The following is a 16309-nucleotide window of genomic DNA, read 5'->3' as shown; positions in this document are numbered from 1 at the left end:
ACGGTGTTCTTTGGGTCATAGGCAGCATTTCTCTTCCTCCAAACACGGCGAGTTGAGTTCATGCCAAAGAGCTCAATTTTTGTCTCATCTGACCACAGCACCTTCTCCCAATCACTCTCGGCATCATCCAGGTGCTCACTGGCAAACTTCAGACGGGCCGTCACATGTGCCTTCCGGAGCAGGGGGACCTTGTGGGCACTGCAGGATTGCAATCCGTTATGTCGTAATGTGTTACCAATGGTTTTCGTGGTGACAGTGGTCCCAGCTGCCTTGAGATCATTGACAAGTTCCCCCCTTGTAGTTGTAGGCTGATTTCTAACCTTCCTCATGATCAAGGATACCCCACGAGGTGAGATTTTGCGTGGAGCCCCAGATCTTTGTCGATTGACAGTCATTTTGTACTTCTTCCATTTTCTTACTATGGCACCAACAGTTGTCTCCTTCTCGCCCAGCGTCTTACTGATGGTTTTGTAGCCCATTCCAGCCTTGTGCAGGTATATGATCTTGTCCCTGACATCCTTAGACAGCTCCTTGCTCTTGGCCATTTTGTAGAGGTTAGAGTCTGACTGATTCACTGAGTCTGTGGACAGGTGTCTTTCATACAGGTGACCATTGCCGACAGCTGTCTGTCATGCAGGTAACGAGTTGATTTGGAGCATCTACCTGGTCTGTAGGGGCCAGATCTCTTACTGGTTGGTGGGGGATCAAATACTTATTTCCCTCTGCAGAATGCAAATAAATTCATATACTTTCCACAATGTGATTTTCCGGATTTAATTTGTGATGTGCTATCTCTCACTGTTACCAATAACCTACCCTTCAATTATGGGCTGCTCATGTCTTTGTCAGTGGGCAAACTTACAAAATCAGCAAGGGATCAAATACTTATTTCCACCACTGTACATATGTTGGAAGTTTTATTTGGGGTGGTGTGGGGGTGTCTTTAAACATCAGAGAGATAAGCATATTTGCCTCCTGAATTACTCCTGCAAACCCCAGATCTGATACACATATCTCTGAGCCGTAAATGCTGACTTCTGTAGGGGGAACCCAAGATGGCAGCTGCATGCTGAACGTTGGCAGTGGTGCTCTTCCGTTATCCTCTTTTCTACCATTATGGGAAAACGTAAGAGGAAAAAAAGGGGGAATGCCGACTTCTGTATTTTGTAACATATGTGTGTAATGTCATTGAAAAATTGGATGCTCACAGATACTTTTCAGGCCCAACCAAATCATACCCCCTCCAAAACTGTGCATCCATGGAAGCAGTGCCTATTTTGATGTGTAGGGCATTTTCATATGTAAATACTGCTATTTACATGAATAAATGTCATTTAAACTTTCTGATAGGCTGTATATTCATTTTTGGAAGAAGGGTAAAATGCAAAGGAATGGAGATATTTTTGGTTTGTATACCTTTAAATGCTCTAAATAGATGAGGAGCCAGTTTGAAGTCAACTCTTTCTCTTATAGTATATTTATTTATTAGGATTTATTTACCGCCTTTTTGAAGGAATTCACTCAAGGCGGTGTACAGTAACAATAGATCAAACATGAGCTATAGGCAATTACAGCAGTAAAAATATTCAAACAACAATACAAAGTATGGCATAGAGGGGCATAATCGAACAAGAACGCCCATCTTCATGGGCGTCTATGTCCGAGAACGGGTAAGTGAAGGGGCAGGACAGACCGTATTTTCGCAAAAAATGGCCGTCCATCTTTTTTTTTGATAATACGGTTTGTGCCCGGCAAATGCATTGGAGTTGTGCGGATTTGAGCTGGGCGGTTTCGTTTTTCAGCGAAAATGGAAACCAAAGGCGCCCAACTCAAAAACGAACAAATCCAAGGCATTTGGTCGTGGGAGGGGCCAGGATTCGTAGTGCACTGGTCCCCCTCACATGCCAGGACACCAACCGGGCACCCTAGGGGGCACTTGTAACAATTAAAAAAAAAGTCAAATACCTCCCAAGTCCATAGCTCTCGTCCTTTGGGTGCCGAGTCCCTCAAATCCCCCCAAAACCCACTGCCCACAACTCTACACCATTACCATAGCCCTTATGGCTGAAGGGGGGCACCTACATGTGGGTACAGTGGGTTTTGGGGGCGGTTTGGAGGGCTCCCATTTACCACCACAAGTGTAATAGGTAGGGGGGGATGGGCCTGGGTCCACCTGTCTGAAGTCCACTGCACCCACTAAAAACTGCTCCAGAGTCCTGCATACTGCTGTGATGAAGCTGGGTATGGCATTTGAAGCTGGAAAACAAAGTTGTTAAAGGGTTTTTTTTTGGTGGGAGGGGGTTAGTGACCACTGGGGGAGTCAGGGGTGGTCATCCCCGATTCCCTCCGGTGGTCATCTGGTCATTTAGGGCACATTTTTGGGACTTGTTCGTGAAAAAAAAAAGGGTACAAAAAAGTGACCTAAATTCGCGCTAAAAACGGCCATTTTTTCGATTAGCAGCCGAAGGCGCCCATCTCTGCTCGGCCGATAAACATGCCCCAGTCCCGCCTTCACCATGCCTCTGACACGCCCCCGTCAACTTTGTTCGTTCCTGCGACGGAGTGCAGTTGCAGGTGCCTAAAATCGGCTTTCGATTATACCGATTTGGGCGCCTTTGCGAGATGGGCGCCCATCTCCCGATTTGGGTCGAAATATGGGCGCCCATCACTTTCAAATATAAGGCTGTTTGTATACTACTTACTATGTCAACACAAAACGTAATAGAACATTTTAATTGATAGTGAAGGGTAAAAAAAAGATTTAACAAATAGATAGGAAAGGGAGTAAGAAGAGTTAGAAAGTAAGGTGACTGATTTAAAGAGATTTGCACATGGGGTCAGAGAGATGGTCAAATATTATCTCAGCTAGGGTAGGAGTGGATAAACATGTCCTGCTGCAGTATGTGCAGCCCGAATCACTCCTTCTGTGTAAGTGAGACTAACTAAATACTTCTTCCATTAAAGGCCTGGTTGAAGAGTCAAGCTTTTTTTCACCTGCTTCCTGAAGTATAGATAGTCTTGTGTTAAGCGGAGCCTTTCAGGCAGTGCCTTCCAGAGTGTGGGGGCTACTCCAGAGAAGGCTTGCTTGCGGGCATCACATTGTGTAGTATGTATTTGCTGTCAAATTCTTCGACAAACCTGTTTATGGATACTCCTTCACGCATCCCTCAAATAGGCTCCTTTTCCCATAAAATTCCAACCTTGACCTAATTCTCTTGGCATTTCTTTGCCCTATACCTAGAGATTTTATAGTATCCCTGCAAATGTTGGTGTTATTTTGCTGCTCTCGGTGATAAGGGGCCTTCATGCTAATGTTGATGCAGCTTTACTTCTCTTCTGATGATTGGTCTTTCTTTCTACCAATTATGGTGGTGCTTTATCTGCTCCCTGTACCATGGGGTGTTCTGTCAATGTTGGTACATTGTTTTATCCTGACTGCAGAGGGAAAGGGAAATGGGACTTGATATACTGCCTTTTTGTGGTTTGTGCAACTATATTCAAAGTGATTTACATAGTATATACAGGTACAAGGGTAATGGAGGGTTAAGTGACTTGCCCAGAGTCACAAGGAGCTGCAGTAGGAATCAAACCCAGTTCCCCTGGATCAAAGTCCGCCTCACTAACCACTAGGCTCCTCCTCCACTTCTGCAGCTCATTTATAAGTGGAGATTATTGCTACAGGTGCTAGAAACAAGGACTGCAGAGACAAGCTGGGGGTAGAGATGGCAAACATCAAGGATCTCTGACAGAGTGAGAGGGATTGAAGAGTTTAGTAGTTCACGTGGATGGGCAGACTGAATAGGCTGGATGGCCTTTACCCCCTGTCATTTTCTATGTATGAATATCATGCAAAAGCTACTAAAAGGCCAACGATTGAAATATTTAACAAATCCTTCCATTTTGTCTTGATATTTTAGGAGGCAGATATCAGTGGCATAGCTAGGTGGGGCACCAGGGGAGCGGCCGCTCGCCCGAACGGAGTTCTGCCGTCACTGGCGCCTATTTCTTTTCATCCTGTTGCACTGAAAATCTGCGCCAGCGGAAGTCCGCTCTCGCTCCCCCCTTGCCGTCAACCTGCCTCATCCTGGCTCCGCTTCTGGTAGCTAGGACTACCAACACTGACCCAACGTGCCTGACAAATTTGTTCACATTCATCCCTAAGGCATATTGTTAATATTTTGCCGACTGAACATTGGTTTCAGTGTCAAAATGAGCCCAAAAATCAGGATTCAGCCGTATTTTGCTTTTGGCTGAAAATTCCAGTGCATTTTGAGATTGGATCCGACATGGGCAGGAGTGCCTGGGGATCATTCATGCCCTGATGAGGCCACTAGACCATCAGGACTTCTACGGTAAGCATTGAGAGGGCCTACAGATGGTGATTTGGGGTGTGGTGGCAGCAGTGGCTTTTGAGGGGGAGGGGTGGCGGGAGGCCGGAGACCATGCAGCCCACTTTTGGTTGGGGGGAGGAGGCGTGCTGCCCGGTTTTGACTAAAACTCTCTGTGGCAAATTTCAGCCGCAGAAAACTATGGTTTTGGTCGCCCTCTACCTGACTAGTGTGCAGCACAAATAACAAGTGACATGAACACAGGCAGTTTTACAGCGTATATCTTGTAAGCATTTGTCTTGTCTTTAAAACTTAGTGACAATGTGTGCATGTACCTCGCATCATCACAGGCAATTCTAATGTGTTGCCTGTATACTTTGTGCCACATTTACATTTCAAGTAAATGGAGGCCAAGAATGAGTAAAAAGCCTGCAAGTTAGATTGCTTGCATATTTTTGAAATAAAAAAAAATCTTTTGCATGAGGACTTAATTTCCTGCAACTGCTGAAAGGAAAAAAAAAATCCATAGAAGGAATCATACAAGCCAAAGCTGTCTGCACAAAAGTGCTGGAAAATTTGTGTCTAATTCATAAGCTTAGCATTCAGGCACTAGTCCCATTGTGCCTTTTTTTTTTGTTTTGTTACATTTGTACCCCACGCTTTCCCACTCATGGCAGGCTCAATGTGGCTTACATGGGGCAATGGAAGGTTAAGTGACTTGCCCAGAGTCACAAGGAGCTGCCTGTGCCTGAAGTGGGAATTGAACTCAGTTCCTCAGGACCAAAGTCCACCACCCTAACCACTAGGCCACTCCTCCACTCCTGATGAAATATTTGACTTTTTTCACTTTGTTGATCTGCTAATGCCCTTTCTGTATCATCTCTCAAGATATGTTCATTAATTTTTTAACATACTTGCACAATTAAGTGCATTTTTACTTTAACTACCTATAAACTATAGGAAGGAAGACTTTAGTTACGTGCTTTTTAGTGAATCCACATCAAGAAAGCTTAGCTTGAACAAACCAAGCCCATTTTGATTTAGGCTTAAATATAGTACTTTAACCAGAATACCCTTTTGGTTTGAACAGTATTAAATGCCCCAAAATAGCTGAAAAGTTTTACATTCTGGGGTAAATATTCACGTCCTGATATTGGATATATTATCAGGCTTTGCAAAATATTAACAGTATGCTTTAGGGATGAGTGTGAACAAATTTATCAGGCAAGTTGGATCAGTGTTTGCAGTCACATCTACCTCCTAAAATATCAAGACAAAATGGAAGGATTTGTCAAATTTTTCACTTATGAAGCTAAAGAATCATCTTCAGAAATCATTGGCCTTTTAGTGGCTTTTGCATGATGCTCATACATAGAAAATGACAGGGGGTTAAAGGCCATCCAGCCTATTCAGTCTGCCCATCCACGTGACCTACTAAACGCTACAGTCCCACTCACTCTGTCAGAGATCCTTAATGTTTGCCATCTCTACCCCCAGCTTGTCTCTAGCACCTGTAGCAATAATCTCCACTTATAAAACTAAGCTGCACCTTCAGACCAGGAATTAAAATAGTCGCCTTCTTTCTTTACTACACTTCAATTAAAACTTCTTTAACCTTTTTGCATGATTTTCCTACACTTGTAAAACATGTCAGTCAGTCTGCGGTTCTTAGCTATTGTAATGTTGACTCTCTTTTTCTGTCCTGCAAAAAAGTACTGGTTTTACAAAGTACAGTAGTACACCTCAAGTCTTTTTCTGCATCTAATTTGCAAAGTCTAAATCGATCACGTTTGCCAATGTGTAATCAGATCAGCAGGTTGGGTAAGTTCCAAATTACAGTTATGGCATTAATTACTTAAATAGAAATGACTAATTATTCACACATTGCATAGACAAATCACCCTTTAATTTTACGGGTACAACATTTATGGACAGGTTCTAATTTACAATAATGACATCAAAATTTGTGTGGGTTTCTGAAGTACAGATGGAAATGATTTACATATATAGCTAGAGATATTAAGATCTTGGCTGGTTTATATGAATTGTGGTTAATCCAAATAAAACTTACATTCAGCAAATGTTTGCACAAACTCCTTTACCACTTTTCCAAGAAAAAAAAAAAGATTAAACTGTATGGTCAGAACACTAGGGGAGGGTTTTCTCTTTAAAAATTTAATGAGAATGTGTGTTTAAGTCTTGCAAAAAGGACCTACACTATGACAAGACATAAAAGAAAACAGATGGTTCATATGGATAAAGATAATGCACATTATGTTAATGTTTCTGTAATACGTGGCCTGGGAAATGTCTTCAATCACTAAGTGCAATTATGGTAATCAGAATGCTTAATGAACAAGAAAATCAGGAAAGAAAACTTTAACGCCAGCCCCTCCCCCCCCCCCCCCCCCCCCACAAGGTGATCCAGATTTTGAGGGAGACTAAACTGGGGTAGAGCTAGGCACAGTGAGATGGGGCATGGCAGGACAAGTTAAAATCCTCGGGGTAGGAGTGGGGACATGTAGTAAAGGGACAGTAGGGACACCTTTGAACATAGCAGGGGAGGACTCCTTCCATGTATGGCTTCTAGTGCAGCTTCAACAATTGTCTCTCTCCTTGTATCTATCTCTGTTACTGGTGGTAATATACACACTAAATATACTCCAGGAATTTTGTGCCCCCCCCCCCCCAAAAAAAAAGTCAAAATAATGTCCCAAAACAATACAATATATTAAACAGAAAACTATATTTGCAGTATTCTGGAATTTTATTCAGGTACTTTAACACGTGACTCCCAGTCATCCCTAAATCCAGTATCTTTCTGTTGGCCAAGTGAACAGTGATGTTCAGCAGCACTGTAACAAAAATCCTGTGGTTACTGGCACCTTTAAAATTATTTGCCTATCAGGTTCCTTTTGGTAGGTTGCCAAATAGCCAACAAGCTTCAGATCTGCTTGCCTTTAGTTTATTGCTGAGTTACAAACTTGTTTGGAATATGTACTAGCTATATAGAGCAGTGGACTGAGAACCAAGAAAGCCAGGGTTCAAATCTCACTGCCACTCCTTGAGATCTTGGACAAGTCACTTAACCCTCCATTGCCTAGAACATTAAAAGGTAGGTGTTTGCTTATCAGATGTAAACTTGTTTTGGCTTTGCATTTTTTGTAGTGCTCTGCTCTACTGCCTTAAACAGAAAGGGATATTTTCATTCCTTTGCAAAAAAGTGAGAAAACTGTGCCACTCAGGTACTGTTAGGATGGTAAAATAGCTGCAAAGGTCACTCTGGCAGACTAATTGCTGTGTTAATTATAAAAGGAGCTGTTGGAAGTATTTCCTAAGAAACAAAGATATACAGAAACAAAAAGGTCCCTTCTTTTCTGAGGGAGTGCTGAGAAAAAAGAAAGCTTCTCTGGGTAAATGAATATTACTTTGCTGGGAAATTTGAAGGCCCTTTTACTAAGGCGCATACGCGCCTACGTGCATCCAACGAGCGTCAAATTGGAACTACCACCAAGCTACCATGTGCCCCGGGTGGTAATTTCCATTTTTGACGCATGTCCAAAACACGCAGTAGAAAATATTAATCGGCAGTTTACACGCACTGATGATTACCGCCCGGTTAGCAAGTGAGACCTTACCACTAACTCAGTGGGTGGCGGTAAGGTCTCAGGCCGAAAATGGATGCGTGCTGGTTTTAATTTTGCCAAACGTTCACTTTCGGCCACAAAAAAGGCCTTTTTTCCAGGTATGCTGAAAAATGGACCTGCGCGCGTCCAAAACACGCACCTATATCAGCGCAGACCATTTTTCAGCACGCCTTAGTAAAAGGGCCCCTTGGTGATTTAAAGCTTGAGATAGAATGGAATTTGTAGGTTTATTGATAAAAAATCTGTTTTGTTTTCATTAAAAAAGCAAATACTAGTTATTAGTTTTGTTTACATAATCTATAATTCTTTTGCCTTAACTTATACTAGTTGTTACAGCCCTAGAACATTAAAAAGCAGGTATTACCATAGGTCTAAATGAACTTTTGCATTAATTTAGCTCCTCCTGTCTACTTCACAGCTACTACATTCATCTCTGACACTGATCTGTTCTTTTCAGTTTTCTTCCCTTTATTTTTCTGCCTCTGTCCACACAGATTTCATTCATTCTTACTTTTTGCCCACCCCGCAAAATTGGAAATGAAAAATTACATACCATCCTCTATGACAGCTTCCTATTAGAGCAGCAAGCATGTTCCTGGAATAGCCTAGTGGTCAGTGCAGTTCACTGCAGAGAAGGTGACCCAGGCTCATAATCCACTTTAACTATTACACTTGTGGTGAAAAGTGTCAGTCTCCCCAAAACTTACAGTGACACCTGCAGCCATAAGGGCTATTGTAGTGGTGTATAGTTGGGTACAGTATGTTGTTTTGAGTTTTGAAGGGCTCACCATACAATATAAGGGGGTAATGGTGAGATGTGTACCTGGCACCTTTTATGTGACGTCCACTGCAGTGCCCCCTAGGATTCCCCACTGCTCTGCTGGGATGCCTGTGTGGCCAGTCTACTAGGAACGCTGGCTCCTCCTACGCCCCAATGGCTTGATTTTGTGCGTTTTTTTTTACTTAGATGGGGTTTTTTTAATGGTCCAAAAGGATAGACGTAGTAAGTAAGCAAAACAACATCTAGGAAATGGCCATTTTCAAAGAAAAAAGATAGACGTTTTTCTGCTTTGAAAATGGTCATTTTCACTACTTGATTTTTGAGTGTTTTCAGCAAAACGTCCAAAGTCGGATTTAGACGTCACATCTAAAATGTCTCTCCACATGAGTTATGATCATCATCCTATATGACCAATTGTCCACCAAATTTTATGACCAAATGTTCTATGACTAAAACCCTTAAAATCTTTCTTCTCATGCAACGGTTGTCAGATGAAGTACTGGCATGGTAGTGCAGTTGCTTCACATAAGTTTAGATTATGCTGTATCATGTGAGCATTTTATGTATTTATTGGGATTTATTTATTAATTAGGATTTATTTTCCATCTTTTTAAAGAAATTCACCCAAAGTGGTATACAGCAAGAATAGCTTGGACATAGACAATAAAGGGACAATTCTATCACAGGGTGTGACCAATCAGGCAGCCTGCTAACGCATGATAGGATCAAATTCTGCAACACCATCTGGGCTTTAACGTGTCAATATAGAATGTTAGCATAACCCGGTATTGGTGAATCTAATATTTATGCACCTGCAGTGACACCAATCATAGACCTGGCATAACTCTGGGCACATAAATGAGGCTGGAATGTACATAACTGTAAGTTACATGTGTAAATGGAAGCCCCACCCATTCTCCACCCACATGTACTTCCCCCTTGTAGATACAAACTATAGCTCTTATGTGTGCACTTACAGAATAGTGCTTATAGACGTAAATGCTAACTTTCTCTCTATTTACGTGCGCAAGGGCACCTAACCAAAGGTGCTTGGTTATAGACTTGCCCATCATTTAAGCTTACCAGAAGGAAGTGGAATAGCAAATTTAAAATAAATGATAAATAATTACAGCAGTAAAAAAGAAAAATTAAAACAATAAAATAACAGTACACACTATAAACACACAATACACTTTAAAACTTCTTAATAGGCAGCACAGGGGGTAAGCAGAGGTAATACCACAGCATGAAGGAAGCAAATTGAATCACAAATGTTATACATGGCAAATCTGCCACAAATGTTTGTATTGGGAGGGGGGGGGGATGCCGGACATATGCACATAAGGTTTTATGGTAAGCACGGCTTCTTGTGTGCATGTCCAAACCAAAAACAAAAGTGTCAGCACAGTCAGTGATTGTTTTTCTGTTCTAACTATAAGCTTTGCACAAATTGTTTCCACTTCAAATTTTTGAGAGACTCATATTTAGGAACTAAAGGATGGGCACCAATATAGGCTTTCATTTTCAGTTTTGTTCAGACAAGCACACATGCTTGTTACTTACCATTTGTCTTGAAAACTTGCAAGGGCTTCCTTCCACTTGCATAACAAGACAAAACTGTTACATTAATGTGGAAGACAGACCAGAAATCCCCTCTGCAAAACCTTCTATGCTACTCTGGACCCTGGAGGAAAAATGCTCACACTGTGTATGCGTTAAAAGTGGGCGTCATTCTCTCTGCACTCCAGGAATACCTAAGCTACCCCATCAGCATACATTTTAATATAATCCATGTGAGTTTACACCCGTTCACAAGTCCTCTCTGCATTCCTTGGCTTGTACAACCCACATTCGACCAGAGGGAGGATGCTAGCAGAGTAAGATAGGGATGCAAAGAAGGAAGATGCTGAACATGGGGGAAGGATAGAGATGGGGACACAAGAGTGCAGATGGTGGACAGGACAAATAGGGACGCCATGGGAAGATAGATAATGGATATAGAGAAGAAAGTGAAAAGGCAGGAGACCCTGGAAACAGAGAAATGCAGAAAAGACACAAGTGGGACCAAAGCAATACTCAGACAACAAAGACAGAAAAAATATATTTTTTCCTGAATTTGTTAATTGTAATATGTCAGCTCTGTGGAAATGTACATTTCTGATATCTTGCATTTCATTTTCTATTTTTCTTACTATGACATGTTTTCTATATAGCTGTGCTTGCTTTCTGCTAGATTTGTTTACTGGAGTTCTGAAGGGGTTTCCCAGTCCCCACTACCTTGGGAACCATGGTGTTATAGAGGTCCATTCAGTGCTAGCTATGCTACTGTCTGTACCTCTTTTATTCTCCTCCTGGCTCCCTGACCCTTCTGCTCAGAACAATGAAAACAGCTGTTCTAATTTCTTCCTAAATATTTCTCCTTTATTTCCTCTCTTGCCTCTTATTTCTCAAGCCCCATTATGCACTGCCTCCTTTTCCTCTCATTTTTTTTCTTCGGTACCTGTCTTCCACTCCCTAAACCTTTCTCTTTTTTGGGGGGTGGGGGGTCCAGAAGAAACATTTTAGGTTTAGTGGCCCATGAGGTTAGCAGACCCTGCAGTTCTCCCTTGTGAGTGAAAAAGAGAGAGATTTTAGCTGGAGCTTCTGAGATAGACAGTCAGCTTGGATTCTGACATTCTGACAGACAGAGTAATCGGCACAGCTGAGGTCCATGCTAACATAATATCCTCCAACGAAAAAATATGCTGGTGTCAAAAATGGGAAATAAAGTAATACAAGAAAGGCATGTGCACAGAGGTCCCACAAGAACCTGGCAGCTATTTTGGCAGCATTTTTCACCAAAATCAAATAAAGGATCAAATTTCCTAAACAATCAGTGTAAATGTGGACAGGAGCTGAGAAGACCAGACAGAAATCAGAGTACAGAATAAGGAGAACCATATTTACCAAACAACAAAACAAAAAAATACAGACCCCCGCCCACCCAAAAAAAAACTCACCAAACCAAACAAAAAAAAAAAAACCCACAAAAACCCAACAAACTATTCCTGTGAAACCAAGAAATGTTACAATCAAAGGTATCTGTGACAAAGCGGCATGATGAGAGAAATGAGTAAGCTGATCAAAATAATCTAGATATCCTTTGTATAGTGCAGATGCTAAAAGGCTGCTGATGTCTGTGGATATCTGTAGACAATCCACAGGCAGAACAATGGAGATTACTATGAGTGTTTCCTTGTCACCTGCATGAATACATAGTTCTCTCGCATTTTGTACTTTGTACTACTACTACTACTTAGCATTTCTATAGCGCTGCCAGGGTTATGCAGCGCTGTGTCCATTATTGAGACTCTTCCATTAGCTCACTAGTACAGAGTATATGAGTCAGAGCTGGAAGGCTGCTGATAAAAATTCTACCAGGCCAGCTGAAGGAACTACACCACAGTGAGTACAGAACCATACCAAGCCTGGTCCTCGATGGTCATAACCCGGTTTGGTTTCCAGGATTTCCACAATGAATATGTATGAGATCTATTTGCATTCGTTTCTTCCACTGGCTGCAAATAGATCTAATGTATATACATTGTGGAAATCCTGAAAACCTGAAATGAATGCAGCCCTCAAAGACCAAGTTGTGGGTTCTTCAGCCTATGGTATGTCAAAACATGTAAATTCAGCCAGTGGGAATAGTCCCTGAAGCCTTTGGATCACTGTTGGCAGCACTAGAGTATTTCACTTTCCCAGTCTTTCTTTTCAGGGTCAACCACTGCATACATATAATTCCCCCAACCTCTCTCATTATAGACCCGGTCCTTCGACTTTACCACTGCTGAACCAACTTGTTCCAGGCGTGAACTTCATTATGCTCAGCTGTATCAATGAGCATGGCAGGATGATGCTGCCAGCTCGTGATTGTCAAAGTAGTACAGCTGAGCAGCTTGTTAAGGACAGCTTCCATGACCGGAAAAGTACAGGCAAAACATCTAGGCAGGTGCAAGTACTGTGTTTATAGACGGTGGAATGAGGTATGTGTGTGTGTGTGTGGGGGGGGGGGGGGGTTGGGACTCTTTCCTTGCCCCAACAAAAGTATTGCACTACCCTTTCCTGACTAGTTACTAGTTAAAAAAAATAAAATAAAATAAACTCCCAAAATTAGCTTCTCAGTAGCTGGATGCATCCATGATGTATTCAGTAGATGCCAGAAACCTTGATATCCACCTTATAAACTGACAGACGAGGACTGGGTGCAGCTAGCTATTCTATTTTTCTCAGCAATTATAAACAGATTTTAACTGCAGCACAATGGGCTTAGAGGAAATGGAGAGGGAGGGCGGGGTACATAGCTCTGGCCTAGCCTCACGCCAGCCTGGAACAGAAGTGCACAGATGGGCTAGTACAGGTAAGTAGGGGTTTATAGGCAGGTTTATGGGTAGACTGGAGGGCGTTAATGGAAAATTTCTACTTCTTGCACACTTAAATAGTTTTGTTTTGTTTTGTTTTTCAAATCATGATAAAGTTGGGGTATTATTTTCACAATATCTGCAATCCACTTTTACAACATTGTTCTCTGGGTTTTATATGATTGCATTCAAAAAGATTTTTTGGTGAAATTTCAATCCTATAATCATATAAACACATGGATCAATACTCAGCCGCTGCAACGCTGGCCATGGGAGCAGTGGCGTACCAAGGGGGGATGGTCCGCCCCGGGTGCACACCGCTGGGGGAATGCCGCGTGCCTGTCGGCTCTTCGTTTTCATGCTCCTTCTGCCCCGGAACAGGTTACTTCCTGTTCCGGGGCAGAGGGAGCATGGAAACGAAGAGCCGACAGGCGCGCGGCACCCCCTCCCTCCAGCAGCATGCACCCGGGGGGGGGGGGTTCTTTCACGGGGGGGGGGGTGCGCTGTTCCGGGGGGGGGGGGCGCTGCACCCGGGGGGCGGTCAGCGCCCCTAGGAATGCCACTGCATGGGAGTAAAATAAACTGAATATCTGTGTAGAGTGCCAAGTGCCGCCACCATCTGGATAGTGGTGCCATTCAGTCTGCTATCTGCCTGGCTATCCAGATAAAGTCTGGACAGTACTTTTTCTGATCTATCTTTTTCTAAATAGTTATCCAGATAGTGGGTTCAATATCACCAGTAATCAGAAAACTTCCCGTTCCGCCCCCATCATATTACCCACGGTTAAGCAATTCATCCAGGGAAATGGCTGCTGTTATCTGGCTAAATGGCTTTGGGTATTGGGCCCACAGGTATTTAATTATTAAATTAAGCTTGTATACGGCCTTAATAAACCAGAATCATTTAAGGTCTTATATTTTTTTTGACAGAAAAAGGCCTTGATGAACCTGGTCCTGTATCATAACCTGTGCGTGTAAAATATAAAAATGCTTCTGTAAGTCTCATCACTGAAAAACATTATCAGTGCTCTGTGGATAATTATGTATTTAACAAAAAGAAAAGTGTCAATACTACCCTATTAATATTATTTCTAGTACCAAAAATATTTATTTAGGCTTTTCGCCCTGGAACTTTAACAGACAGAAGTGACCCTGGCCAAAACAGTTAAAAGCTACAAAGTTCACTTAAAATGTATTATAAAATTTTTATTGCAGTTTCCAGTCACCAAACTACTTTTCTGATCAGAGATTATACTAAGACAGAGCCAAATACCACTGTATGCCTTTATGCCAAAAATATCAATAGAAGGCCATTATTGTTTAAACAGAAAGAATTTATAGATCACAGCATTTCAAAGGCATCCACTGATGACTCAAGGATGAGAAAGGCCACATGTATTCAATCTTTTGGCAAAAAGTTATACATCAGTTTTTATGCTTCTCAATGGAACTCAGGATGCTTTCCAGCCCGATTCCTGAGAAACCCAAATGAATTCAAAACAGCCAAGATGTTATTTCTATTGATCCTTTCTCTGGTATCAAAATATGATTGCACAAATACCACATAAAGTATGAACACACTGTGAAACAGAGGAGCACTTTGGAACAGTGGTTCTCAAACCTATTATAGGGGGAGCACCAAAAAAGATATCTACAATTTCTATGCGTAAGATGGATTTGTATGGAAAGTAAGTCCCTCTAATCTGCCTCTTGCAGATTTCGTATGGACATCCTGAGAATCTGACTGCTTGGTACATCCTCAGGACAGATCTGAGAACCACTGCTTATTGGTATATATTTTTCTTATTCTTTAGCTTTCTCAAAGCAGCTTCCTTCCCCTACTAGGGGGTGGCTATATCCTAGCATATCTCCTTGACAGGACCATGCCTTATGTTTGGCACATCCAACTAGGCTGTGCCCTATAATGGCTTTGCACCCTAACGCAGTACTACTGCTCTTCCTGTGGAATTCAATGAAATATCTGGTCCATGTAAAAAAAAATGCAAGATGTAAGATTTGCCCAAAACCTATCCCAGTAATAATTAGGGTCAATCCTAATATATCCCTAAATAGCGTATTTATTTTATGATATTTTCATCCAGCTACACAGTTTATACAAATGAAAATAAAACATCCAATGATATATGATGGGCTGATCTACTGTACATATACTAATCTTCAAACAGAGCACATGCTTACAGAGGATCAATTTTTGCTCTGAGTTCATAGTACACCAAGTGATCCGGTAGCTTACCTTCCACAACAGCACGGCCAGCAACAGAAAAATGAGAATTCCCACCAGCAAACTGATGGCAATGATCCACCCAACAACGTAACCACGAGGTTCCTGATTGTGCAAGGCCTCAAAGACCACCTACAAAGCAAGTACAAAGAGATCTTTTACAAAGACTTCGCTTCCAAAAGCTGCTGGGCACTGAGCAGAGCTTAGTGGCTTTCATACTGGCAAGTCCTGCTCCTGCTTCATCCTCACTCCTACACAAATAATTCTATGAAAGTTATGAAATTTTTACTGCATATTCTATAGTGTTATTAATATGCACACTTATATATATATATATATATATATATATATATATATATATATATATATATATATATATATATATATATATCACAGCAACATTTGAATATTGCTAACCCTATTCCCTCATTCAAACACTATTTATCTTTATATCTTTCAAATGATTTCATTTGAATAACTAGTGAAAAATACAGAGCAGATGTTACATGATTTGATTATAAAGCAAAATAACCTAAGGCAAAGGGACATTCTGCATGTACAGTGTTTGCTGAAAATATAGAAAGAAACATTGGCAGCTTAAGAGTGACCCCAATTATCTAAACATTACTATATTTTAAAGGGTTAATTATCTAAGGAGCCCATCTACTAAGGTGTGTTAAAATTTGGGCTTAGCCTGTTCTAACGTGGGACTTTCCAGGACACTAAGCCGGCATTTAAAGTGACATTTTTTTAAGGTTCTACACTGATGTTCCCATTAGCATGGTACCTGTAAAAAAATTAATGTGAGTGCACTTAATGCCTCCTATTTAGGAGGTATTAAGTGCTTCCACATCAAGCCTGCATTATTTGGTTAGCACATGCTAACGTCCACTCTCGATCTATGAAATGCT

At 41.6% G+C, this 16309-nt stretch overlaps 1 protein-coding gene across 1 annotated transcript in view; it reads right to left on the bottom strand.

The window, feature by feature from the left end:
* The window catches only part of ITGA9 (integrin subunit alpha 9), a 686274-nt gene that overhangs the window by 16117 nt on the left and 653848 nt on the right, over positions 1 to 16309 (bottom strand). Inside the window, exon 27 of the mRNA XM_030205631.1 lies at positions 15411 to 15530. Coding sequence (XP_030061491.1) covers positions 15411 to 15530 — 120 coding nt within the window. The remainder of the gene's footprint in view (positions 1 to 15410; positions 15531 to 16309) is intronic.

The sequence above is a fragment of the Microcaecilia unicolor genome, chromosome 1 (genome assembly GCF_901765095.1).
Source record: "Microcaecilia unicolor chromosome 1, aMicUni1.1, whole genome shotgun sequence".
Taxonomy (NCBI): domain Eukaryota; kingdom Metazoa; phylum Chordata; class Amphibia; order Gymnophiona; family Siphonopidae; genus Microcaecilia; species Microcaecilia unicolor.
Note: the sequence above shows the minus strand (reverse complement) of the source record. Positions and strands in the feature narration are given on the sequence as shown.